At 44.4% G+C, this 27,930-nt stretch overlaps 1 protein-coding gene across 2 annotated transcripts in view; it reads left to right on the top strand.

The window, feature by feature from the left end:
* The window catches only part of ARHGEF11 (Rho guanine nucleotide exchange factor 11), a 1,046,032-nt gene that overhangs the window by 989,238 nt on the left and 28,864 nt on the right, over positions 1-27,930 (top strand). The window contains exons 38-40 of one of the 2 annotated variants that reach the window (XM_086945337.1): positions 20,826-20,921; positions 22,677-22,972; positions 27,088-27,271. In XM_086945337.1, coding sequence (XP_086801463.1) covers positions 20,826-20,921; positions 22,677-22,972; positions 27,088-27,271 — 576 coding nt within the window. The remainder of the gene's footprint in view (positions 1-20,825; positions 20,922-22,676; positions 22,973-27,087; positions 27,272-27,930) is intronic. The other variant, XM_086945338.1, reaches the window with a different exon arrangement.

Consider the following 27,930-nt stretch of genomic DNA (forward strand, 5'->3'; position numbering starts at 1 on the left):
GGGCCAAAGGCTAACCTAACAGACCGAATATTTTTACAAAATGGTCAACCCAGGCTTCCTCGTCAACATGAAGGTCTAGGGAGGGCCACTTCCAGCTTTTAAAAAGGGCATGTTTATCACTCTGCAAACATCTTTGCTATCTTTCCTTAGCACTGCCAGTCTCAATCTCTCCAAAGCTCCCTCTCTTAAATCTAATAATCTTTTCCTTTATGCTTCCTAATACTGCATGTGCAAGCTCCGGATGAGGTCCCTATCTCTTGGGGTCACCCTCAATGTTTTATGTAAACATTTTAATGCCCTTGAGCATGCAGCATCAAACCATCTAACTCTTGGGATCTGCTTATGGGTGCAGGGCCTCACCAGCTGGCTTTTAATTTCAGCCGGTAGATCGTTAAATGCCTTCAACAATCTGCCTGGTTCGAGGTTGTGATCTAAGCAGTCCATCACTTCAGTCTGCCTTTGGGCCAGAATCGTTGGAAAGAATTTCGCCTTATCCACACTTACCCATTTTAATATTAAACAATGTCTCCTTGCTAAGACTGGTTTAGGGACATTTGCCTTGAGGTGCTTGCTCTTAGCTACCCATGTCATAAGATAGTCGAGAGCCGCATGGACACTAAAGTTTAAGCGCTTCACTTCTACTTGTGTCAGCAAATGCCCAGAGACTTCGAGGCCACAAAATAATCAGTTATGGAAGCAGTATTCTGACACCCAAAATTCATTGTTAATAGTCCAGAATGGTGGTCAGCATGGTTCATTATCTCAAGATTCCTAATGACTAGCACCCTGTTCTTTTTTTTAATAATAATATTATTTATTTATTTATATTTGGAGAGAGTATACAAAGTAGAAAAATACACATTCATAAGCAATTTTACATACAAAATATAACTGACACCTGATTGCGCAAGAGCTTGTTGTTTAATATTTCATAGATATTTATAATACAGATTAAAAAAAGAGGGAAAAAGAGATCGTCAATCACAGATCGATTATTTCCTGTCACAAGATCTAAAAACCATGATTCAGCCTATCACCTTACATGACAGATTGCTATGTAATCCATTTCTTCATAGGAGCCCAGATTACCCTACCTCTCCTGCTTGCATCGCGGCCTTTGCATTTGTATAGTGATTTCTCAAGGTGTTATATAGCCAGCAAGCGACCTAACCAAGCTTGAAATTGAGTAGGGTCCGCATCTTTCCACTGAGTAGCAATGAGAAGCTGAGTTATAGCTATTGAGATAAAAACAAACTTGTTCTTACGATGGTCAAATTGTACCATCCGAGCAACATTAGTGTTGGAGTTATATTAGTTATAGTGTCTATAGCTGCTGACAAAAATACCTCTATTTGTTTTATCAGGGGATTCAATTTCTCGCAGCCATAAAACATGTGGATTATATCTGCTGGCCCTTGATCGCATCGGAGACATTTATCAGCCTCTCTTTTCCCCCACCGATGTAGTTTTGCGGGAGTGAAGTAGATATCATATATCGTATGATAGTGTTGGGCTTTCAGGTTGGCTGTGAGGAATGTCCCCTTAGCTAAGGCTAATGAGTTATACAAATTAGTGTCCTGGTCTCCTATTTTAGTTGCCCATTTAGTTTCTACTACCTCGAGGTCATCGGGGAGTGTATCTATCAAAATTTTATATTTGTTCTTAATTTTTGCCCGGGGCTGAAACATGATCTCTATTAAAGAATTCCTATGTACGAAGAATCCCTCTTCCTTTATTTGATTTTAAAAAAACTGGTAAGCTATCTGTATTTAAAATATGTTCCGACCGTTATACCGTACCTTTGCTGTAACTCAAGGAACAACACTTTGTTCAATTAAATAAAGATCCCCCACCTTCAAGATTCCCTTTTCCTACCATTGCCTAGCTAATTTATCGTACATTGATGTGCATTTATTCCTATTGCTAGCTCATATATCGAGAGGAGGTTCCCATCTACATCATATTGGCTTTCTCCCGTGCCTGGTGAGATCACCAAAGCTATTTGCTGTAAGAAGCTTACGTAGTAATAGTATCCAAGATTGGGAGCAGACATATTTTAGAATATTTCCGAACAAAATTGCTAAATATGATATCTAATTAAAAAAAAAAATCTTCAATTTCTAGTGGGATAGACCTAAACATATATAGGACTTAAGGAAACATAACCACCTTCAATATATTGCATCGTCCTATAAGTGATAAATGAAGTCTATCTAGACAACGAATATCCGTGCTGATCTTGCTGATCATGGGTAGCATATTTATTTTCCATATGGTCTCTGCGTTGCTGCTGATCTTAATGCCAAGATGAATTACCTCATTTAATCTTAGAGGGTCATTACAAGGGGTTTTAGAGTTGCATAAAATCTGGATTTTCCCTGTGTTCACCAGGTAGCCGGACTTTCGACCATATTCACTGGCTAATTTCTGAATTTGGGAAATTGTGTTTTCTGGGTCCGTGGTTACCACTGCCAGATTGTCGGCATAGGCCATTATCTTTGTATAGTACCCATTACTGTTGACTGGTGTAATGATCCGATCTTGAAGGATTTGCTCTATAAAGATATCAATATGCAGGGCAAATAATATTGGAGAACAGGGACAACCCTGTCTTGTCCCTCTTGCAATGTCGATAGAATTTGATTCTTGACCCATTATGTTTAGTCGGGCGTATGGTCTGTAATACATTGCCTGTATGGCTGTCAAGAAACCAGGCCCAAATCCTCTCTGTACCATAGTTGCCCAAACATACTGCCATGACACACAATCAAACGCCTTCTCGTCATCTAGGAGGATCATAGCCATCTTCTCACCTGTTGTCTCAGTTATATCAAACAGGGCTATAGTACGCCTGATATGGTCTGTTGTGCTTCTTGTTGGTATAAAGCCATGTTGCCATGGTGAGACTAGACGGGCTATGAACCCCCCCCCCCCCCCCCCCCCCCCCTAACCAAGTTGCGAAGATTTTTTAGTACAGTTTGGTGTCGACGTTCATGAGGGAGATGGGTCTGTATGATGCAGGATTGTTGGCGGGTTTCCCTTTTTAAATAAAAAAAAAACACAATTTCTGCTCCTTGCCAGGACTCAGGAGGGATCCCACTATACTGTATTCCAAGAAACCCCAGTTCATTGCGTTTGGGTAGCGCGAAGGTCTCTCCACCGGCTGACTTTCTTGGTGGACCTTGTATTTGTTTGGGGAAATTGACGCTCTCTGCAGCGCTCGCCGCAGTGTTGTAGGGGCCTGATGGACATCACCATGGGAAAGCCTGAAAAGTCTCAAACTAAACTGCAATTCGAGCCACGGAAATTAAGCATGCAGATGGAACACAATAAATATGCTGTTGAATCAGGCTCAGAGGTGGGTGATTTACCTTCTGACTCTGACATAAAACAAATGCTGGTGGCTATGCAGAGTAGTCTGAATAAACTAGATGAGAAAATTGACACCCTTTCCTTCCGTATGGATAGGGTGAATGAACGACTAGATAAGCATACTGAGCCCTTAGCCATTGTTGAAAGAAGGGTCTCTGACGCTGAAGACACCTTGAACTCTGCATCACTCTTCCATACTGCATTTGCGAAACAACTTGGGAGTCAGCAAGCTAAAGTGGAGGACTTGGAATCCCGTTCTCGGTGGAAAAACTTCCATTTCGTGTGAATTGCAGAATGTGCCAGTATCCCCAACATGGAGTTCTTTGTGGAACAATTGTTAACATCACTGCTCGGTAGAAACTATTTGTAGAGGAGAGGGCACACCTTTCACTGGCTCCACGACCTATTCCTGGATCGCCACCACACCCAATTATAGCGAGGCTCTTGAATTATAGAGATTGAGACAGTGCACTCCGGAGAGCCCAGGAGTTGCAGGAACTTCAGTACGAAGGTATGGCTGTCTCCCCATATCCTGATTTTACCCAGCAAGTGCAGGATGACCGGCGACTATTCGCACCAGTTAAGAAAAAGCTCTGTGATCTACATTCAAAGTACAATATGATGTATCCTGCTAAGCTGAGAATACACGCAGACAGTAAAACTCATGTATTCACAGACCCTACGCAAGTACTGCAGTTCCTCAAGCGCAGAGATGGTGCAAAATCAAAGAAGGGCTCTGCAGGCCCTCATGTGGTAGGTGTGAAAGACACTGCGACACAGGAGGAATTACATTTCCTTGGCATATTCCTGGTGGAGACCTGGGCGGGACTCGCCATGCGGGAGTGGTGGATTTGGTCCAGGATCACACTTGCATTGTTGGGTCCATCAGTCCTGGTGATGGTTTGCAGTACATTACACTGCATTCTTAAGAATGGCGGATTGATTATGATGTGGTTACCTATGTAAATGCATACCATTCAGTCAATCAATCCCCCCAGATCCAGCATTTTTCTATGTCAGCAATAGGCTATAAGAACTGTACAAAATTGTTGGTGTCCTTCCTGGGGTAGATAAAGCTGGAGGGACGGGCGGGTAGGCAGACACATTCAGCATGAATATTTATCATGGTAGTAATGTTGTTGTTTATACTGTACATAACGCCGGGACTGGGTGAAACACCAGTCGGGCGACATCTGCCCCGTAGTGTGCACCACAAGGGGTTCGATAGAGGTTTTGTTGTTGTTGCTCTTTCTGTTAAGAGATTGATCCCTTGCTCTTAGCTAGTGTGCATTATGCAAGGGGGAGGAGGTTATATCGCCTACGCACAGTTGGGCTGGGCAGAGTGTGGGTGGGTGGCTGGAGTTTGAATCGTATGAGGGGCACATACATTGACTGTGATCCTGTGCTGATTGCTAGATTTCTTTCAATTTACTTGTACGTCGTCTTAACTATGGTCCATGATCGATATGACAGACCCGGTGTCGGACCCTAATGCGGACAAGAAGGTGTGATTTGTAACATGGAATGTCTGGGTGCTAAATGACCACAGAAAATTCGGAAAGTTGTTGCGTATCCGAAGAGGCACTGTGTGGATGTTGCTATGCCCCTGGATACCCACCCACTGATTAATAGTGGCAGGCTTACGCATAAATACTTCCAAGGCAAGATTTGCGCAGCACGGTTCACCACTAATGCTAGTGGGGTTTTAATATGGATCAACCCTAAGTCAGGCAACACTCTACTTGAGACCGAGGCGGATCCTAATCGGAGATACATCTTAGCAAAATGCCTTAGAGGCTAATCCTAAATTTTTTTAATGTGCACGGTCCTCCCCAACTCATGCAGGATGCGAGTGCAACTCTTCTATTGGATGGAGACTTTAATTGTATCTTAAACCCTGACAAATAGCTCTCCAAGGCTCCCCGTCGCCCCCAGCTGCAGCTAGTACCAATCTTGGCTTTAATGGAAGAGTGAGGCCTACTTGACGTGTGGAGGCAGCGTTCAACCGACACCGGGGGATTTACCCACTACTCTGCTCCTCACGACACACATACCAGTGTTGATTATTGGCTTTAGGGGCTTTAAAGCGGACGTCATTGATTGTACCCCACTTGCATACACTTATTCAGACCACTCAGCTGTAAAACGAAATATTAAGTTACCCGCTAGGCAAGCTACTCCATTTATCTGGAGATTTCTCCCTTACTCACTGTTGGACCCAGTGTTCGCCGCTGAAATGGCGACAGCGATAGATGTATTCTTTGGAGAGAAAATTGGTTCAATTGATAGTTATGCTACTGTCTGGGAGACTTTTAACGCCTGCATTTGAGGTATTGACATTTCCAAGCATGCTGGAGTGCCCCGGGCCCTAAGGGACAAGTTAACGAAATTGGAATGTGAAATTTCAACCTTGGAACACACTTTCCTGGAAACGAGAGCGAAAAAAATACTGGGTGATACTAAGGTAGCTCTGGAGGAATTTCTGGAGACTACTGACTACGAAGTGAAATACCTTGGCAAATACGCCACAGTTAGAGTTTACGGGGAGGGGGAACAACCTGGGGCATCGCTGGCGGCTCTGCTATGACCCAAGAGAGATGCAGACACGATAATTGAGATTCATGACAAACAGGGATTCCCTTTAAATGAGCACACAGATATCGTTACAAGTTTCAGCAGATACTACACTGAATTATACACAACGCAGGTGCCCCCTGATGATAACGCTATAAAAGACTACCTTGAACACATTCAAATGACATGGCTCACGACTGCATACAGGGAGCACCACATGGCCCCTGTCTTCCCGGCAAAGTCAATTCAGCACTTAAAACTATGTGGGCTAGTAGCGCCCCGGGCATTTGGCTCTCATTCACTTTTTATAAGACTTACCGGACAAATTAGTTCCTCATCTGATATCCCTCTATGAGGACATGGCCAAATCTGAGGTTATGCTCTTCTCCATGCGCGAGGCCATTATAATGCTGCTGAAACCTGGGAAATCTTCAGTAGACTGCTCATCATATAGACCCCTATCTTAAATGTAGACACCAAGATATTTGCCGAAACCTTTGCGAATCGTTTAACCTCATTCATCCTCCTGGTGGTTCACTTGGAGCAGGCGGGGTTTGCCCCTGGCCGCAATTTGACTCTCAACCTCAGGACAATTTTCGGCACCTTTTAACAACTCAATCCGGATGTTGATGATGCGGCTGTCTTTTTGGAAGCTGAAAAGGGGTTTGACTCTGTGCAGTGGGCATTTATGAAGTGGGAATTGAGGAGAATCGGAGTTGGTGAGATCTTTTTTAAGATGGTTACTGTGTTGTATACCCTCTGTTGCCATTTCGGCAGGCACACAATAAGATTGCCCACTGTCCCCACTCCACTACGCCCTTGTGGCTGAACCCTTGTCATCTGCACTTCGGAGGTACCATAGCCATAAGTGACTACGTTTCCTGGGGTATAGTTTGGTTCTTTCGGCGTCCACAGATAATATACTGCTTTATGTATGGAAGCCAGGAAAAAATCTCAATCCTATTCTATTGGAGGTCGTCCAGTTTTAGCAATTGTCTGACTTCAAAATGAACTGGTCAAAATCGGTAATTCTTCCTTTGACTCCCGTTACTACTCCTGCAAGATTAAATTGCCCTATGCAGTGGTCTTCAGATCCCATTCGATATCTAGGGATACAAATCCACACTGACCCTGATGTAGTATTTGCGGAAAATTATGGGAAGGCAATCTCCAAATTTAAAGACCATATCAACAGGTGGATCAGATCATCTCTATCCTTATTGGGTCGCATCTCTATTAGGAAAATGATGGTCCTGCCTAGATTATTGTTCTTATTTTTAAATATTTCCTATGTTGCTGCCACACCATATATTCACTATTTTACGCTCACTTATGATGAAATTAGCTTGGGCTGGTAAGCAGCCGATGGTCAAGTGGGATACATTGACTTTACCTTACTCTGGGGGAGGCTTCAGACTTAAACTATACTATTGAGTAGCGCAAGCTTCTCACGTATATAGCTGGATACATGGCCCACTGGAACTACCACATGTATATAGAGAGGAATGCGACTGGCCTCAACACTCTGCCACAGACCATCTTTAAACCACCTATTATACGGCATGGATTTTTGGACTCTATAAACTCTACTACACATGCTTGGTATAGGTTATTAGAGTATCAAGCGGTTGCTCTCATCTATTAACCGTTGGTCCCATTAGAGAGGTGACCTGGTTCTAGACGTGGACAGAAAAAGACGTTTACTGTTCGCTTTAAGCATTGGGCATACTAAAGATAGGAGACTTCTTTCACATGGCGTTGTACATAGCTGGGGCAACCTGCACAAAGATGGTCCAGTACATATGCCATTAGACCAATTCCAATATATCGGGGCTAGGCATGCATGGCGAGAGCTCCTGGGGAACGATATACAGGAGCCTCCTGCAATGCCTGCACTCACGCATCATTCGCACAGATTCCCCCGCAAAGTAAATTACAATACTTTATTCGTTCTCATTAGGACCCTAGACAACTCGGGCACTAAGGCCCGCCTAGACTGGCAGAGAGAATTCAATGTGATCCTTGATGATAATCACTGGAGGTACTGCTGCAAAGTCACAAAGCACAAATCCTTATACGGTAGACATAGCTTAATACATTTTGAATACATAAATAGAGTCTATTATAACCCCACTAGGCTGTTTCGCTATGGGTTGCATGATTCTGCTCGATGCAATCGCTGCTCAGAGCAGGAAGCAGGGTTCTCACACATTGCTTCGCTGTGTCCGGATAATTCTAAATTCTGGAGTGAGGTCTTCACTATTATGAGTGATATCACGAGACATGTCCTAGTACCAAACCCGCTTAAGGCTCTACTTGGGTATGACATGGAAATCGATAAAAGTTACAGGAAGCTGGTAGCAATGGGTATGCTGCTAGGAAAACGTAGGGTAGCCATGCGCTGTGCCAAGGGGCCGATTCCATTGATAGGAGACTGGAGAGCAGAAATGCTATATTGTAATACACAATCCGACATATACAACTAGCTGCTCCTATAGTTCTCTGACTCTGAGCTGAATACATCTGGGTGCCAAATGAGGTCACATCCTAAAGCTGTACCAACACACCCAGCTCCAGTCCAATCCCACTCAGACAGAACAATGCCTTATTCTTAGAGTTGCACACCACCTTACCAACAACTTATCAGTTTGGCCTCTGATCAGAGTCAACCAATATTTAGAAATGACAATGGCGATGAGGGTATTTTCCCTAACATTATGATCATGACAATTTATATATGGACTTGTAATCAGCCAGTAAGTTGGGCATTTCACCGGTCACTAGTTTAAGTTCTCCCCCAGGATTACGAAATGAAGTGTGCCTCCTTTGTTGTGGTAATGAGATTTGCGGTGGAATCATTGTCTTTACAACTGCCAACTGTGAAGGTAAAAAACCAAAGTACTAATGGAGGTTTGATAGTCCAACTGAGGACAACTTCATTAGAAGCAATACTTCCGTTTAATGGATCTCTAACGGACAACATTATGGACCTTTAGTGTAAGCCCTGTTCCTATTCACGTGTGATCAGGCATGGCACAAGCCAGCACCAGGCAATCCTTATTTCTTGATGCTGTACCCTACATCAGAAAGTTTGATGCCTCAAGCTTCCATCATTAGGTTGGAAAACATATTGAGCATTGGGGAAGCGGATGTTTCCCTCTGCCAGTCTAGCTCTACGTTTAGTCAATGCCAGCAGCTTGCTGGGAAGTCATACCTGTGCTTTGTTTGGTGAGCCAGCCGTTCCTGAGATATTCCGGGTCATGTGGCTCAGGACATCTAGGATGAGCCGGATGCTGCAAAGTACATTTCTGCTCTGGACTGGACACTACCTACTGCTTGGGCAGAGAAGTTGGTATTAGAATGTTACTTGATGGCACACTTGCATGTGTTCAATTGCCTACTCTGGAGATGTGCAAGCCTCTTTAAGGAACATGCCAATCTATGGGTCTTGCCTGTTTGGTTAGAAGGCTGACTCAGCGTTTGGACATATTAATTCCTTTGGTCATTCTAACCCTACAAAGCTGTATTCTCCATAGTTTTGCCCCTTTCGAAGCTGCTTCGGGGTTGGGGTACCACCACCATGGGACACCTCACTGCAATCGGAGCCCCAGTCCTTTCGAGATCGGTGCCCCTTGGGTGTTCACAAAAGTGATGGGGGTCCTCACAGCACACCTTCTGGGGTTGGAGATTCCAATTGTGCTCTGCCTTGACTACTGGAAGTTAATGTCGAGTTTGCCACAGTCAGTCTTAGAGAGCCTCTAGAAGATGGTGAGCGTCCTGACAACATTTGGGTTCACTATCGACGTGCTGAAGCCACATATGACTCCTTTCGCTGAGGCTCTTTTTTACTGGTAACGGTTCAGTTTCTGGTGTTACCTTAATCACAAGCCCAAGACAATCATGCTGCGATCCGGAGGTTTCAGGTGTTGGGCGTGGCCCCAGTGAGAGTGAATCTGAAACTGCTGGGCCTCTTCATATCCAGTATCTTGCTCGTCAACTGTAAAAGGTGGCAGATGCGGACTCTACAGTGTAACCTAAAGTCTCAGAGGGCACAGCACCAAGGAAACCTGTGAGATTCCACCCAGGTTTCAAGGACACTAAAATAGAACTGCAGTAATGGCTCAGCCCCAATTGGACCAGCAGTAGACACCTTTCCCTGCCCCAACCAGACTGGGAATGGTGACTGAAGCATCACTGCTGAGAGTGTGAGGTTATCTGAGAGAGGTGGAGATTGAAAGACTCTGGTCTCTGGTGAAAACTCATCTCCACATCAACATTTTGGAGTTGTGGGCTATTCACCTGGTGCTGAAAGCCTTTATACTGTGCATCAAAGGCAGGCTGATTCTAGTAATCCAACTGGCAGGATTTTTGAATGCTGAAGGGTGACAAACTCCGTTGATATCGTTTACACCCTGAAGAGGCACAGGGTTGCTTCCAGCAATGAGGAGAACTCTGGCTAGATATTTTCACAACTGGCAAAAATTCACAATGTTGAAACTTTTGCATGCTGGCGTTTCAAAGAAGGCTTTCTCTCAAGAGATGCACCCCAGGTAGAATGGCACACTGGACTCCTGTACAACTTTCCTGCTGCCTCTCCTGCTGCAAGTCAGGAGCCCACGTGTGGTACCTGGAACTTCTGGTGATGCACATCTGTCCTCTAATCTTGCTATTGCTTCTGATCTCCTATTGCAGAAGCAGGGCAGGGACTCGCTATTAAGCCTGCATAATCTGTATCTCTATGCGTCTGGATTGAGCAGCACCAATTGACTGGTTAGCTATTCCTCCAGCGATTGTGGATGTAATTCTTGCTGCATGGCGCCCATCTACAAAACATAACTGTGCTGGGGTCTGGCAAGGGTTTGTAGACTGGTGTGGCACCACCAATACTGACCCATTACAGGCCAAGCTGTTGGATGTCTTATTTGTTTAATCCCTGGCCCAGCAAGCAATTGCAGAGTACGCCATTGAATAGTATTTGTAGACTCTTTCAGACTTTTTACATTTACCATACCAGCTGTCCTTATTTAAAGAACCTTGTAAGATGAGGTTTCTAAAAGGTTTGGCTCATTGATTTGCACCAACCCCTTTGTGGTGTCAGATTGGGATCTTACTTTAGGCCTCATATGCACACCATTTGAATCCATACACAGCTGTCCTCTATGTCTCCTGACCCTGAAGACTGTGTTTCTGGTTATGGGGACTTTGGCTCATCGCCTGACCTCTCCCGATGCAGCTAGCCTACACCACCTTTCTCCCAGAGAGAGAAGTGCTGGAGACCAAGGCTTTCTTTTGCATAAAGTTGTGACTTCTTTTCACATTGTGCAATCCATCACTTTTACAACGGTCTTTGCTCCGCCTCACCCCTGAAAATAGAAAGGACTACATTGGCTGGACCCTAAAACTCTTTAAGCTTTTAGACTGATCACACCAAGGACTATCAGTTTAATGTTCGGCTCTTTCTCCAGTTCTCTGGAGCCAAGAGGCAGAAAAGGACTTCGTCAAGGTGGATAGTACTTTTGATCAAAAACGACTATGCACTGGCCAAGAAGCGGCCTCCAGAGTGGTTGAGGGCCCATTCCACTAGGGCCAAGTATGCTATCACTGCTGGCTTTGTGTGCACCACAACACACATTCAACTTGTCAGCCAAGTCCGAAGGGAAAGATGTTTCACTCGTTGAGTCCTGCAGGACTTTTGGTACTATGGGAGGTGATGCTTTGGTGCATATTCTAAAGGTTAGGATTCTGCAGTTAAAATTATCCATCAGAAGAGAACAAGTTACTTACCTTCAGTTACACTCTTTCTGGTGGATACGCTAACTGCAGATTCCTTCCTCGTCGTTCTATGGAATGGTCCCATCTAAGAAGTTAGAGGTCTGCTCTCTGGTACTTTTGGTTATTGTTGGGCTCCACGTCCAAGGCCAGACAGAGTTCAGAAAGAAACTGATGTTAAGGCGTAGGGGTCGCAACTATCTGCAGCTCCATTATCACCTCTGGGGCAGAACGAAGTCAACGCAGAGCGACATGTCATTACCTATGGGCCCGGGGAGCAATGCATTTTTGAATCTCCCGGATCCAATATGGCGCCTGGGGACATTCTAAAGGTGAAGAACGTGCTGTTAGAATAACCACCTGAAAGAGCGTTACAGAAGGTAAGTACTTTTTCTTTCAGTAAGACTGATGAATATATCTGATGAATAAGAGAAATATTCTTTTAAGATCCAGCACTTGTAAATGAATATCAAATGTACAAATACATAATGTTAACTGGATTTGTCCCAACCCCTAAAAAGTATAGTAGCAAAGTTTTCTAGTTGTTTGGCTACATCATATGTTTCTACGTTTAACACTGATTTTGGGTCAACATCAGGACCAGGAAGAATTGGAAAGGCCTCTGTCTGTTCAAGGATATTTGCTCTGTCCGCTTGGTATGTTTGCAAAGGAAAATACGGATTTTTATAAATGAACAGAAAAAACTGACAGTTTGAAGTCCCTATCACTGATTGTGAAGCACAAGCAGCACTGAATTGCACATTTGCTTTCAAACTGAGCAATAATAGGAGATGAAGGCTGCAGGCACAAAAATAGTATTGACAATAAAGCAATCTGTAAGGAAACAGGCCATTAGTTGTGTGGCCTGCACAAGTAATGGGTCCACAATCCCCCCCCCCCTTTACTGGAAACCAAACACTCCATTGTTGCTCTTGACTCTCTCAGGGTAGCGAAGCAGAGCTTTCTGTGGCCTACTCGGGACGTGGTATGGGTTAGTAATGATCATTTAGTGAGACGTGGTGCAAACAAGCAATAAATAATTTTGTCCAGTCTGTGCTTTTTCTTCAAAAAAGAAAAGTACATTTATTACCCGCATGCTAGTTAATACTATGCAGTGATTTACAAATATACATAAGGCTGGTGTAAATATCTTTGATATCATTCCATTTGACCCTAAAAGATCAGGACCCCAGAAAACATAGTGCCCCTTTTCCCTTTACATAATAGCGCATAACCATATAGGAGGATATCACTGTGCATCAAGCAGGTCTATCGGCTTTATCATTGTTATCACACTTAAGGACCAGAATCCCATGTCACAACACATCATTCCATATGTGACTTCAGTAACCATGATCCAGCTGCAATCTTTATAAGTAATACAGCATTGTAACCATGTGCACACATTACAATTAATAAAGCTTTGTAGACTTTCAGGAATAATTGTTACTGTCAGCAGTTACAACACCTTTAAATAAGCCATTGTCGAGAACATCTTTAAACAAAAATAAAACATATTCCTGCTCTTTCTTAAACAAACTTGGGTCATAAACATGTACCCATAAGACCAATTTATAGAGTTTACTGCACTCCTAAGCTGTACTACAAAAGCTGTAGCATTAGGAGTGCTTGATTCATAGGAAGAAAACCGAGGAGGGGTCATATTTTCTTAGCCCTACAAACTTAGGTTCACTTTTAAAAAAGCTATAGGTTTCCTTGGGGGAGCTGATACACACCTGCAGCCCCCCCTCCCCCCCCTCACCCCACACCCACACCCATCCCTGCCTTCCTGGGCCCACCACAAACAGCGGGAAAAATTGGTCCCTAACAGCCTTGATGGGCATTCTCTCTCCTATGTGCATGAATTTTGAATGAGCGGCTCTGGCTGCATTCTTTTTGTTGTTGCCGCTCTGCCTCCTTTTCTGTTTATTTATTGGAGATGCCCAGTCCCTCCTGAGCACCCCGAATGGCGCCTTTGTTCGGGACAGCTCGGGGACCCCGACTGCCACTGCCAGCTCCCCGTCTGCCTGGCATTCCCCTTCTGCTGTTGCAGGAGCCAGCATCTCTCTTCTACCCTGCCCACTCCTGCGGGCTGGGTGTCTTCCTTGTAGTGGTCGCCCCACTCCTGCCAGACATGAGGAGTGTGGATGGGTCCATCACAGCTGGGGAGCACAGCAGCTTTCCCCCTTGATCCTCTGTTGTTGGAATCCCTGAGATAGGGTACCAGCCTGACTCCTGCAGACGCGGTCGCTCCTCCCTGGCTCCCTGGCTATTGGTATCGTAGCGCTTCACTCCCCACTGCATTTGTGCCTGCTTGCTCGCATTTGCGGAGTTAATTATTTGTGCCTGTGTCTGAGCTCGCATTTTCCGCTACTATTCATTAAGTCTGTACTTAAGAATATCGCATCACCGATCGCATTGCCCGCATTGCTGCACACTGCTGCCTAATTTATTTGTGCCTGCCTGCTCGCATTACGCTAGTTAATTATTTGTGCCTGGGTCGTGCCCCAATCTCGTCCTGTCTGCCCTTTGTTGTTGTTTGCTGCCATTTTGTTGCCTCCAGCTCGTCCCCCCCCCGCTCCCGCCTCCCAGCTGCCCCTCCCTCGCACTAGTTAACTGGAACGTCCCGTCTGGAGAAGCTCTGTGACCAGCCTGACTCCTGCAGACGCGGTCGCTCCTCCCTGGCTCCCTGGCATCGTATCGCTTCACTCCCCACTGCATTTGTGCCTGCTTGCTCGCATTTGCTGAGTTAAATATTTGTGCCTGTGTCTGAGCTCGCATTTTCCGCTACTATTCATTAAGCCTGTACTTAAGAATATCGCATCACCGATCGCATTGCCCGCATTGCTGCACACTGCTGCCTAATTTATTTGTGCCTGCCTGCTCGCATTACGCTAGTTAATTATTTGTGCCTGGGTCGTGCCCCAATCTCGTCCTGTCTGCCCTTTGTTGTTGTTTGCTGCCATTTTGTTGCCTCCAGCTCGTCCCTCCCCCCGCCTCCCAGCTGCCCCTCCCTCGCTCCGCCCACCTCCACTACCCACTTATGACAGATGCATTTGCGCGCAGCGTTCACGCGCCTGGACCGCGCCCAGCGCCAGACCCCCTGGTCCTCACATTAGACACTCCTCCCGCATAACGTATGACGCCGCTACCCTCCTTGCCCTCAACCCCGGACGCACACCACAATGCTGCGCAGCTGCCCCAGGACACACTCATGGTCCATTCACCTGCCTCTCTTGCAAGTTCGCCTGCACCAGGACCCACACCAAACCCACTACCTCCAAACACAGCCCCAACTCCAACCACCTGAAGTGCATCTTGCTGAACACCCTCTCGGTCCACAGACACGCCACCGAACTCTGGGACCTACTCGACACTGCATCGCCGGACGTCTCCTTCCTTACAGAAACCTGGATGAACGCCTCATCAGCGCCCGACATCGCCATAGCCATCCCGGACGCTTACAAGATCATCCGAAAAGATCGCACCAACCAAACACGAGGAGGCATCGCCATCGTCCATAAGAACACCATCCAAATCACGACCAGCTCCGACGTTAACCTCGCGACCGCCGAACACCTTCACTTCCAGATCCACACAGACCCCAGGACCACACTTAGAGGCACCCTCATCTACAGACCACCAGGAACCCGCACACAATTCAACGAAGACATCATCGACTTCATCAGCCCACATGCCCTCACCTCCGAGAACTACATTCTACTGGGAGACTTCAACTTCCACCTGGATAAGAAAAAACGACAGCAACACCACCACCCTTCTGGACAACCTGGCCAATCTCGGACTCAAACAACTTGTTGACACCCCCACCCACCTTGCCGGACACACGCTCGACCCTATCTTCATCTCCAGCAAACACATCTCCTTCGATCACACCACAGCTCTCCATTGGACAGACCACAGCTGCGTTCACTTCAGCTACAAAAAGACCACGACCCACAACCCCCCACAACCCATTCCTCGAAGAAACTGGAACAAAATCACCACCGACCAACGCCTCACATCGCTAAACCATAACCCTCCTACCATATCATCGGACCCAAACCAAGCTGCCACCAAACTCACACAATGGATCACCCACAGCGCTGACGCACTAGCACCCTTGAAAAACCATCAGATCAAACAAGGTAGCAAAAAGGCCCCCTGGTTCAACGATGACCTTAAGAAATCCAAAAAATTATGCCGTACCCTCGAGAAAACCTGGAGAAAAAACCCAACCTCTGACAACCTGACCACCTTCAAGGACGCCACCCGCAAACACCACCAATTGATCCGATCCACCAAGAAATCCGCATTCAAGGATCGACTCGACAACAACGCCCACAACAGCAAGGAACTATTTAACATTGTCAAAGAATTTACCAACCCCACCGCCGGCACCAACGACATCACTCCCTCCCAAGACCTCTGCGACTCTTTATCCTCTTTCTTCCACAACAAAATCGCCGACATACATAACAGCTTTGAAAACCAGTCCGATGAACAGCCCACTCCACTCACCACCGAACCAAAACAGCACTCACAACCTTTTCGCCTGGAACATAATCTCCACTGAAGACACCATCCGCCTGATGAACTCCATCCACTCAGGATCGCCAACCGACCCATGTCCCCACCACATCTTCAACAAAGCAGACTCTATTATCGCACCCCATCTCTGCGAAGTCATCAACTGTTCCTTCAACTCCGCTACCTTCCCGGAAAGCTGGAAACATGCCGAACTCAGCGCCCTTCTGAAGAAATCCACAGCAGACCCCTCTGAACTTAAGAACTACCGCCCCATCTCACTCCTCCCATTTCCTGCCAAAGTCATTGAGAAAGCCGTCAATAGTCAGCTCGCCGCCTTCCTTGAATCCAACAATTCCCTCGACCCTTCACAGTCCGGCTTCCGAGCCAAACACAGCACCGAAACCGCCATCATCGCAGCTACAGACGACATCCGAACGCTACTGGACAACGGTGAAACAGTTGCCCTCATCCTACTCGACCTCTCCGCCGCCTTCGACACAGTATGTCATAGCACACTCATACAACGCCTCAACAACGTAGGAATTCAAGGGAAAGCTTTGGATTGGATCATCTTGTTCCTAGCTGGAAGAACCCAGAGAGTCCTCCTCCCCCCATTCAAATCAGAGGCCACCGAAGTCATCTGTAGTGTACCACAAGGATCTTCACTCAGCCCCACCCTCTTCAACGTATACATGAGTCCCCTCGCATCCATCGCGCGCCAACACAACCTCAACATCATCTCCTATGCAGATGACACCCAGCTGATCCTCTCCCTCACCAAAGACCCAAACTCTGCCAAAACCAATCTACACGAAGGAATGAAAGAAGTAGCCGAATGGATGAAGAACAGCCGTTTAAAACTTAACTCAGACAAAACGGAAGTCCTCATCTTAGGATCATCCCCCTCTGCCTGGGATGACTCATGGTGGCCACCGGCCCTGGGCACAGCACCCATACCTACAGATCATGCACGTAACCTGGGCTTCATCCTAGACTCCTCCCTCTCGATGACCAGACTAGTCAACGCCGTCTCTTCTTCATGCTTCAACATCCTACGCATGCTCAAAAAAATCTTCCGCTGGATCCCCACCGAAACAAGAAAGACAGTCACCCACGCACTGGTCACCAGCCGACTAGATTATGGAAATACCCTTTACGCCGGGACCACAGCCAAACTACAGAAAAAACTCCAACGCATCCAAAACGCCTCAGCCAGACTCATACTGGACATCCCCCGCCATGCTCACATTTCCGGTCACCTGAAGGATCTCCACTGGCTCCCAGTTAACAAGAGAATAACGTTCCGTCTCCTCACCCACGCACACAAGGCCCTCTACGACCTAGGACCCGAATGCCTCAACACACGACCGTCCTTCTACACTCCCACCCGCCAACTACGATCATCCAACCTAGCCCTCGCCGCAATTCCGCGCATCCACAGATCCACCATGCGAGGAAGATCCTTCTCCTACTTAGCGGCCAAAACCTGGAATTCTCTCCCCACTCACCTCCGACTTACACAGAACCACCTCTCCTTCAGAAAGCAACTAAAAACCTGGCTATTCGATAAGTAATGCACTCACCCTCCCTCAAGCGCCTTGAGACCCTCTGGGTGAGTAGTGCGCTATACAAATTCCTGAACTTGAACTTGAACTAGTCCCCTTTGCACTATGTTTGGGAGTGGGTGTGTGATGGCGCTCCATGAACCTCCACGTGGCAAGGCTCCTCTTCCCATTGGCTGAGGGTATGATGGTTCCCCTTCCCCATTCTTTTTCATGGCAGGGGTCCGGGCCACCTTGACCCTAAACTGGCCAGGAGCTCTGGGGAGGGGTTCCACGCACCCCCCTCCAAGAATTCATCCCTCATTAAGGATCCTTGTGTCAACCCCGGGACCACCCTGGGGGTGTTTTAGACTGTGGAGCAGAGCTCCAAACACTCCAGTGCTCTGCTTGGAAGGTCAAAGTTCAAATCCTTTTTCCTTGCATTTCTCAAGCCCCTTTGGGCAATTCTCACATTCTTGGGCGCATTTTGCTTCTGGTCGTGGGCCCTAGCAGCCTTTTCCTGGGCCTGTGGCCTCTATAGCATCACACTTTGCAGGTAGTTGGTTCCGCTGCCTCCCTGCACCAGACCTTCTCCTGTTGCATGTCCGCTAGATCTTCTCTCCTCTTGTGTGGTGCAGAAGCCCAGTTCTTCTGGAACCAGCCTCCCTGCTCCTGGTGGGAGACCCTCTGTTCCTTGGGTTAACTCTAGGCAGAGTCTTTTTCCAAAAGGGAATCAGTGGGTTTCTCTTTCCCGTTGTGTCTGGCTCGAGTGGTCCATTCCCAGTGTCCATCCCCAACAAAAAGCACTCTGCACCTTGTGCAAGAGTCCACCCCTGTCCCAACCCTCCGGCATAACATGTGCCATCCAGGAGTTACTGGTCATATCTCTTTTGAGGGCCTCGGCCCCGCCCCTCGCTGCCATTACTGCCAGGGCCTTTCCAACAAAACTTCAAATAGGAGCCCCTTCCTGAGTTGGCTCCTGAGGTTTGAGCTCCTTTGTTTGTTCTGTTGGACTAGGCTATCACAACCATGGTACATGGTGACAGCTAGTTCACAGATGCAGATTTTCTTCCACATCCCTTCCTCCTCAGGAGCTGAAAGAAACACTGATAATTGCTCATTTTGTGTGTGGAGCCTTTGTTCCTTATTCTGGTGAGGAATGTAATTAACTTGGCCGACAGGGTGACAAAAAGCCTGGGCTGTGATCCTGAGCTGAGCCAGAGTGATATGAAAATTCTGGATGACCTATAAGATGTACTTCTAGATTCCTAAGACTTGCATAAATCCATCTTGGCGCACAGGTTTCACCCCATTTTGATATCTTGATAGACTTTGTAGGCCAAAGAGAAGCGAAACTGCACGCTAATGCTGATTTCCCCTTATTTATATAATTAAGCGCCACAGCAGAGAAAGCAGTAAACCATGCTGACTTTCCCTATGAGTGTCCATTAATAATATAAGTGCTACCCCAGGTCAGTATCTAATCCTGCAGAATCCCCTCTGCACCAGACTACCTGTGCGCAGTTACCGGGTTGCGCATGACAGTAGTCTCACACGTGCGCCCCTCCCACTTGTCCCCACTCATGGTCACACATGTTCACGTTGAACCAGACAAGTGCCCCTTACCCTTGCTGTGTTGCAGCTGCCAGGAACTGGTGGTAAACATGCACAGCCGGTTTTCTGGGTATTGTGGCCGGTGAGACACCCGTTGTGAGACACACCTATTATAAAAGGTCCAGAAATCAGATTATTAAATGCTCAGAACCCATTTTGTTATGGTATCATTTTGGCATTTTTGTATTAAGTTTTCACAACCTCTCCCAAAACACAGCACAGTTACAGCATGGGCTGCAGCATTGGATACTTCTTTATCACAGTGAACAGATAACAGCATTTCCAGCATCAAAGAGAGAATCGGTACATACAGATATACACGTCCAACACACACACACACACACACACACACACACACACAAGCTTGATACAGCACATGCAGGAGCAGTTTAAGTTACACACACAGACTCACACAGAACAGGTACAGCACAGGAAGCAGTAGTGAACTCTTCCTTACGCCGACAGGTAGCAGTAGTGCTCATATGGTTTAATACACCTGATGGTTGCATCAAATTAAATTAGCCAGGCTTTCCTCACAAATACAGATTGTAGTGCACAGATGCAGTAGTAAACACTTCCTTCTATACAGTGAATCGGTTAATTACTTGGTGATCCATGTCTCCTTACACACATAGGATAGGTAAACATCAGGCAGCAGCAGTGCAGGAATACACACCAGAGCCATTGCTCCATTTACCCGCCCACCCAAGCTACACAATAGTAGTGAAGTACAAGACTATAACTCGTGAAAAAAGGAAATATTTTTTCAAATGTAAAATGCATTACTGACTTTCAGCGCACACGTGACCCATCAGTTGATGCCCACAGCAAGACCTGCCCAGTAAGGAGTAAGGAAAACTAAAGGAAAATGCCGGGAGCAAACTAGTGTGATAGGCCCTTCTTTGGTGCGATGTTGAAGATGGCGGACAAGCATTGCAAGTGATCCAGAAAATGACCTAGTGTCTCATTGGTTGGTGATTGAAGTGGCATACCATTCATTATTTGGCCAGATGAAATAGCTTCGGAATTATCTTCCTAATGGTGAAGCTTTTAAGTTATAATTTAACAACCTACTATATTATGTGCTCCTCTAAGAAAGTTCGATTTATATTGAATTCCATGGTGCTGTAATATTACAGGACTGTAGGCAATCCTATTTAACTTCACAAATATGGTGTTCTTGGGCTTTGGGTTTCTTTTTTTCTACTCTGTCTCTTTTGTAAAAACGTTCATCTTGGCAAATCATTGGAAATTGGCTACTAACCACCCTTTAGATGACTACAATTTAATTTCTGTTTTGATCTGATTCCTTTCTTAATCTTTTTTATGTTTGTCTTTTTTTCTTCTCATTTTTTTCATATTGTCTCTCCTTCTCTGCCCACCCACAAACCCCTTCCCTTTTCCTTTGTGGTGTTTTCTGCACAGCTGAGGTGGTGGGCAATAATACCATCATACCATTGCCAGGCAGCTGCCAATCAGAAACTGAGCTGCAGAATGTTGGAGGCGGAGCTAACTTAGCTGGTAATCACATTCCCATTTTCTGGTCGTGAGAGTTGCAAAGGATGCAAGGTAGTCTCTTCGAACAAAACTAAGATCAGCGCTAGAACTACCTTATCCTGTTTACGGTGTAGTTGAGTGCATGAAACAGAATGTAAACACAGTTGAAGAAGCTTATTATGGTTACCTTATCCATAGCATTGCATTATGACTTGTTCTTGCTTGGAGGTATTGACACATGCATTTTGCGTATTCTTCGTTTATTTGTGCCTTAGTTCTGCAGTTAAAACACAAACCAGAAGGCTTTAAGAGAAGGAGAATGATGGTGTGTAAACTATCTTCTGAAATACTTCTTTTGAGTGTACACTTTTGGGATGTTTATTTTCTCACTATATTACTTGGCAAGCACCATCACTATTGTCTTCAGTATCACCAACAGATTTCCTACTGTGTAGAGAGATTAAATACTCATTCAGAGTTAAAATAAAAGGCTGTGCTACTATCGTGGAGCAGTTTATAGCAGACCTTGTCAAAAACCGATAGTACCTTTTAGCTACATGTAGCAGTGTTTTCATGTGTAGACGACCCTTCAGCCCTTGACTTCTCACCTTCTTTGGACCTTGACCATTCCTCTTAAATCACACACTCAAATATACTTTGCTGATAAGATAAAGTTTGGTGCAATTTGATGACCTGTTGCATCTGCTTTCTGGCCTTGAATCTTGTGGCTGTGCTCCAGGCTTTTGAAAAGTACTTGTGTTGTTTCAATGGGATACATTTATTCGTTTAGTCGTTGAATTAGTTGATGACTGGTGTTATTTTTGTTGTAAATGCATCTCCTGTGGGAATTGGAATGTTGACTACTTTACTTAGATTCGCTTGTGGTGATTGCTTTGATACAACTTTTTTTTCAAGAGAGCGGTCACAGTGGTTCATAGAGCTTGGTTGCAACTTTTGTACAAAGGTGAGGAGCTTTCCTTAGTCCCTTAGTGGCCTGGCCTCCCTTTGATTTCTTGCTGTGACCAGATCAGGATTCCTGGCAACTGTCAACTACCTATGGGTATGGGAATTTGATGTGACTAGTAGCTTTCTTTAATCAGTCCTGCACAGGGTGCTTTACCCTATTCTCATAGAATTGTGGTAGCATCTTATTGAAATGGTTAAGTACTTCTTGCTGTGGGGTTGTTACCTTATGCCATACTTTTTCATATGGTTATCCAGTCCAACCTGCTGACCTCACTAAAATGATTTCAGTGCTGCAGTAAATTTCCAAGGGTATCATTGCTTTGTGGTTTTTTTACAAGCCGGTGTCTTTCTCATCTGAGTGAAGAAATGTCATTTTAACTCACTCTAGCCATTAGGTACTCTACTCTTCTCGTATTGTTTTTCATAGCAGCCACTGAGGATCAGATAGGGCTTCTCGCATGGTGTCCAGGTAGTGTCATCTGGAAATATTATGGGCCTGTAAAATGTTCTGCAGTATGCAATAGAGAGGGAGTTTATGCTGTTATGGATGTTTCTAGAATTCTCTGGTTGCTAATTTAACATGTTTCATCATGAAGGTATTCTTCTTCACAAATGATGTTTAAGAGGTAGTGATATTCTGGAGTGAAATGTTCTCTGGAAGGCAGGACATTGTTACAAATCATATAATGTAGTAAGTGCTACTAAATCTGGTGGTGTGAGTGCAAAACAGTAACATTCTGATTTTAAGAGTCTGCATTTGACAAAACCATGTAACTGATGCATGTATATTTTGTTTTCCTCTGCACAATGCAGGAAATTATTTTTATGTAGCAATGCCGGCTGAGCCCCTTGATTCCTCTACAGATGATGACCACGTAGCACCTTTAGGGAGCACTTGTCAGACTGACAGGACTGAAAGTCAGGCTGATCCTAGCACCTTGAGTGCACAGACCATCAGTTGCATCAACTCCAGTGAAGCCAGACATCAATTCAGAAGCACTGAGGTTGCTCCTTCTCCAGAATCGCCAGCCCCCAGCCTTGTAATTCGCGATGTGGACATGATCTTCAAGACGATAGAGCAGCTTACGCTAAAGCTTAACATGCTGAAGGTGAGAGTGCCTGATATGCAAAATAGGATTGTAATATGACTGATTACCTGTGATCTATGACACTGTTAACCAAATGTAATATAAAGCCCACGAAAACATACTTATTTTCAAGATACAATTGGTATACCATCTAGCAGCGTTATGTGTAGAATTCTAGAGGTATATTTTTGTGACCACTCAGAATTGTTCTTATGGTGAGCATTGAGCAGCTAAGTTATGTAAAAGTTCGGATGTTCATGGACTTCAAAATTCTTTGTCTTCTACAAATAGAGGTACTAGTTGTGCAGACTCTTTCAATTACATTTGTAATATATGAAATCTCACACTACAGAAAAAACTATATTGGATTTTGGACATCCTTGGGAAAGTCGTCAGTCATGTCAGTTTTTAAAATAGTATCATTACAATCCATCATGAGATCACAATCTCATAGACTGACAATAGAAGCATCCTGTTCAAAACGTTTATGTATAACCTCCACTCCACAAGGCTAGAACATCACATTTACCTACTGGATTAAATTTTTGTGAAATCTTTTCTTTTCCTATATTACACAAATTACAATGGTAACCCATACGCACTTCAGCCCACACTAATTTTCAAGTACAAATCTGTGATCCAATTTTCTACGGACAGCAAACGTCTCCTGCTATAGACTTCCTTGCAACCTTCATTGGGAGGTTCCCATTGTTTAGAATTTGGCACCTACTTGCTGCATAATTGCATAGATGAGAATCACTCTTGGTGCTCTTCAGCGAAGGGTTAAGGCTCAGGCATAGAACCTGGTGTGTCCGACATTGGTTTGAAGATCAGTTTAATAAGAATACATCTGGGACTATTAACCTTTAGCATTGTTTTCTTCAATATTTATTTATTATGTCTTGCACAAACACTCGCAAAAACAACAGTTGATGGACAGAATGCAGAACAATGTCATACATTCACCCCAGTACAAAGATCTGGGCCTAAATCCATCGTTTTTTTGCTCTCCACACCACCCCAGTTCAGACATGGCCATATGCTAATCAGCCTTGACCCTGTGCTTCCTGGGTACAGTCCAGCCCGAACTGCCAAACCATGTCTTTCCTGGACCGGAATCAAGCATCCTAGAACCGGTTTCTGGCTATCAGCCGTCATCAGCCAGGATAGCTTGATTCCAGTGGTGTGGAGAGCATGGGACTCGCGTCTGAGCATACCCATCCCACTCGGGGTGACAAATGCAAAAACAACAGTTGATGGACAGGATGCAGAACAATGTCATACATTCACCCCAGTACAGAGATCTGGGCCTAAATCCATCGTTATTTTGCACTCCACACCACCCCAGTTCAGACATGGCCATATGCAAATCAGCCTTGACCCTGTGCCTCATGGGTACAGATCAGCCCGAACTGCCAACAATATATTTGTTTTAATATTGGATCTAATTATGCTCTCCTTCCCTCTCTCACTCCGTACTCTAAATTTTTCATTTGACTCTTTTAGACCACTTTATATAACTTGTTTTCTCTCATAACAATTGTTGCTCTTTCCTTTGTTTTTTATCATGCAATATGTAGAGCGCTCTGATACCCTCGGGTGGAGCTAGCACTATATAAAACCTTCAAAATAAATAAAATAATTAAACTGAAGCAGCTGGCACTGAGAGGGCATTATTATATACAGGGGAAGTATGCTTCCTTAAAGAAACAATGTCTGGTATTAACCACTGTTAGTTGCAGCCAATCTAGCTACTCTTATAGGTCCTTTTCCCATTCTTCCTGGTTTACAAAATATTTTTTCTTTACACTTTTTTGAAGCTAATGACCATTCAGAAGAAAAAATATGCTACATTTTGAGATAAAATCCAATGTGGCCAACATGGACTACATACAACAAAGGCTTCTCAATTGGTGCTTCTGTTTTGAAAAGTTTGCTTTTCTAAAGAAAATGTATTAATGTATTTTATGAAATTGAAACAGAATGTGACACTTACTTACCAGTGGAGATTCATTGGAGAACAAGTTATTGCCCTTGTGAAAGTTTTTTTTGTCCTTATTGTTTTTTTGGTTTGGCTGAGCAATGCATTTATGAAAGTAGCCTGAAAAAGACTAAAACAAATGACACATTTTGATGCAAGTTTGTTTTCATAAAATGTTTACACAGTAAACATAAAGGGGTTAAGTACAAAGTGTGTATTTCCAGTTATTACAAAGAGAATAGAGATAACATCCATCTTCGAGGTAGTGCCAGTCTCTTAATTCCCCTTCTCATAAAAAATATATCTAAGTAACCATAGGATGGCAGCCCCAGAGCAATATACTTTGGCAAAGCATCTGCTCCTTTCAGTAACTTGCTACCTTTTTGTTCCTTCACAACTCCGGTCCAAATGGGAGCAAGTGCAGTATTCCTCCATAGCTCTGGTCAGACTTGCACACGACTATGAAAAGCCTCTCCGGACCACAGGATCTTCAGCTTTGCCACTGATGGGTTGAGCAGACTCTCATCAAAATCTATTACTCTTACACAATTAGAAAAAATGATAGTTGGCAGATGTAACACAGAAAAGTTGGTTCTCTTGGGTACGAACAACACTTATTTTCAACGTTATTATTTGATTTTTGCGTGGTCTTGTAAACCAAAATACAGTACCACCTGAATAACTGGTACCCCCTCTGAAAGAAAAAGGGCAACTTCTTACGATCAATGAAAGAATAGCCTACAAGTGACTCTATAGTCTCTTTATATTAAATGAATCACACTCTTACAAAATAGTTTTGTCTGTACAAAGACTGTCAATATCTCCAATATAGTGCAAAACGGAGTGAAAACAATGAATAGTAATCACAGAACAAAACAATAATACAAAAGACAATATATACACAATCAATGCATTCAATTAGACAATCTATACATATATACAACAATTTACAAAAATTCTTGTTTTGCAAAGGCCATCCACTGGTGTAAACTTCTTGAACCCTTTTAATGTATTTTATTTCATTGGAGTTCTAGAGTTAAGGGCCTGTAGGAAGTGTCGACGTTTCGACCCTATCAAGCGCCAACTTGTTGGTCGCGGCGGGTCTTTATCAAGACCAATATGTGCACGACAGTCCTAGATTCCAAGTGCAAGAGTATCACCTGAAGTCGCGGTAAAATCGTCTATTCGGTAATGTGCGATAACACTGTCTCTGTTCAGTCTGGCACAGTGGCTTCGTAAAACTGCTAACAACCGGCTGGTTGTGACTTCAGACGTAACCGCTCCAATCAGTCAGTTTTTTTGTCCTTATTGTTTTTTTGGTTTGGCTGACCAATGCATTTATGAAAGTAGCCTGAAAAAGACTAAAACAAATGACACATTTTGATGCAAGTTTGTTTTCATAAAATGTTTACACAGTAAACATAAAGGGGTTAAGTACAAAGTGTGTATTTCCAGTTATTACAAAGAGAATAGAGATAACATCCATCTTCGAGGTAGTGCCAGTCTCTTAATTCCCCTTCTCATAAAAAATATATCTAAGTAACCATAGGATGGCAGCCCCAGAGCAATATACTTTGGCATAGCATCTGCTCCTTTCAGTAACTTGCTACCTTTTTGTTCCTTCACAACTCCGGTCCAAATGGGAGCAAGTGCAGTATTCCTCCATAGCTCTGGTCAGACCTGCACACGACTATGAAAAGCCTCTCCGGACCACAGGATCTTCAGCTTTGCCACTGTTGGGTTGAGCAGACTCTCAGAACAATCAATTACTCTTACACAATTAGAAAGAACGATAGTTGGCAGATGTAACACAGCAGCTTCTCCTTTGTAAACCTGCATCCAAAGGTTAAAACCTCACTGAGACTTCCATTCACCTCCCTTTCAAGAGGACAGTAACTTTCACTGCCCCCATATAGTCTGAGAAATAGAGAGAACTCGCGCTAGTTCCACAGTTCTTTGAAAGTATGGGGTGGAGGGGATTAAGCTGCGTTAAACTTGTCAAATCTAACATGCTTGTCAACATCACCCCATATCAAATCAATTTATTTTCTTATAATGGTGCACTTGTAGTAAACGTCCTGTAAATGTGGAACATTGTCTTCAGTCACATCATGTTGCATTCTTTGTTGTGATCTTTTCTATTTAATCATTTTAGGAAATGGAAGCAGCACACAGGGAGTTACTAAAGTCTTTTAGAGGAGCCCCTTCGGAGTACGGTCCATTTGTCAATGACACAGGGAGACAGACGAACACTCAGAGGGCACAACTTCATAGTCCCAACGGGGAATGCAATTCTTCCTTTACCAGAGACTTGCAGTCAGAGTCAGTAGCTGAAGATGGTAAGAAGACTTCTGTGTTGACCCTGCATTGGAACCAAATTGATTATTTTCTAAAGCCCAGCAAAAATAGCCAGGAGACATTTTGTGGTGTTTTTTAGGATATCTAAAGCTTGACCACAGACACTTTGATCCTTTCTAAAATCTGCCATTATTAATAAAGACCTAAATATAAAACCCTCTTCCATTGTGCTGAAGCAAAACTTGTCCTGAGAATGTCATCTTAGATACTTTCCTAAAATTGTAGTATATTGGATTCCAGGTTCTTTCTTTGCTTCCCAAAAAAAGAAATATAATTTTAGGAATTGGTTAATGACATTGGTTTAGTATGACAGCCTCTGTTTCACTTTTAGGAAAATACTATTACTGCAGTGTTCACTGCTTTTCAAAGCCTATAGATCATGGGATGTCAATTGATAGGCAACAGAATGCTAAATTATTTGATTAAATTCTTTGAGAAATTCATTCTTTGGAAAATTGTGGGTGGTGCTAAGAGATCTAGCGCTCAAACACATCAGTACAATCATGTCTTCATAAGGAGGACTAAGAACATAACCATAATTGGAAAGCTTAATTTGTAGACAAATGATTTTGGATTCTAGTGGATACTAACGACAGATTTCTGAACTTGTGTCTATCCTAAAGCTCCAGACTGAATCCGT

This window comes from Lissotriton vulgaris, chromosome 12 (genome assembly GCF_964263255.1).
Source record: "Lissotriton vulgaris chromosome 12, aLisVul1.2, whole genome shotgun sequence".
Classification (NCBI taxonomy): domain Eukaryota; kingdom Metazoa; phylum Chordata; class Amphibia; order Caudata; family Salamandridae; genus Lissotriton; species Lissotriton vulgaris.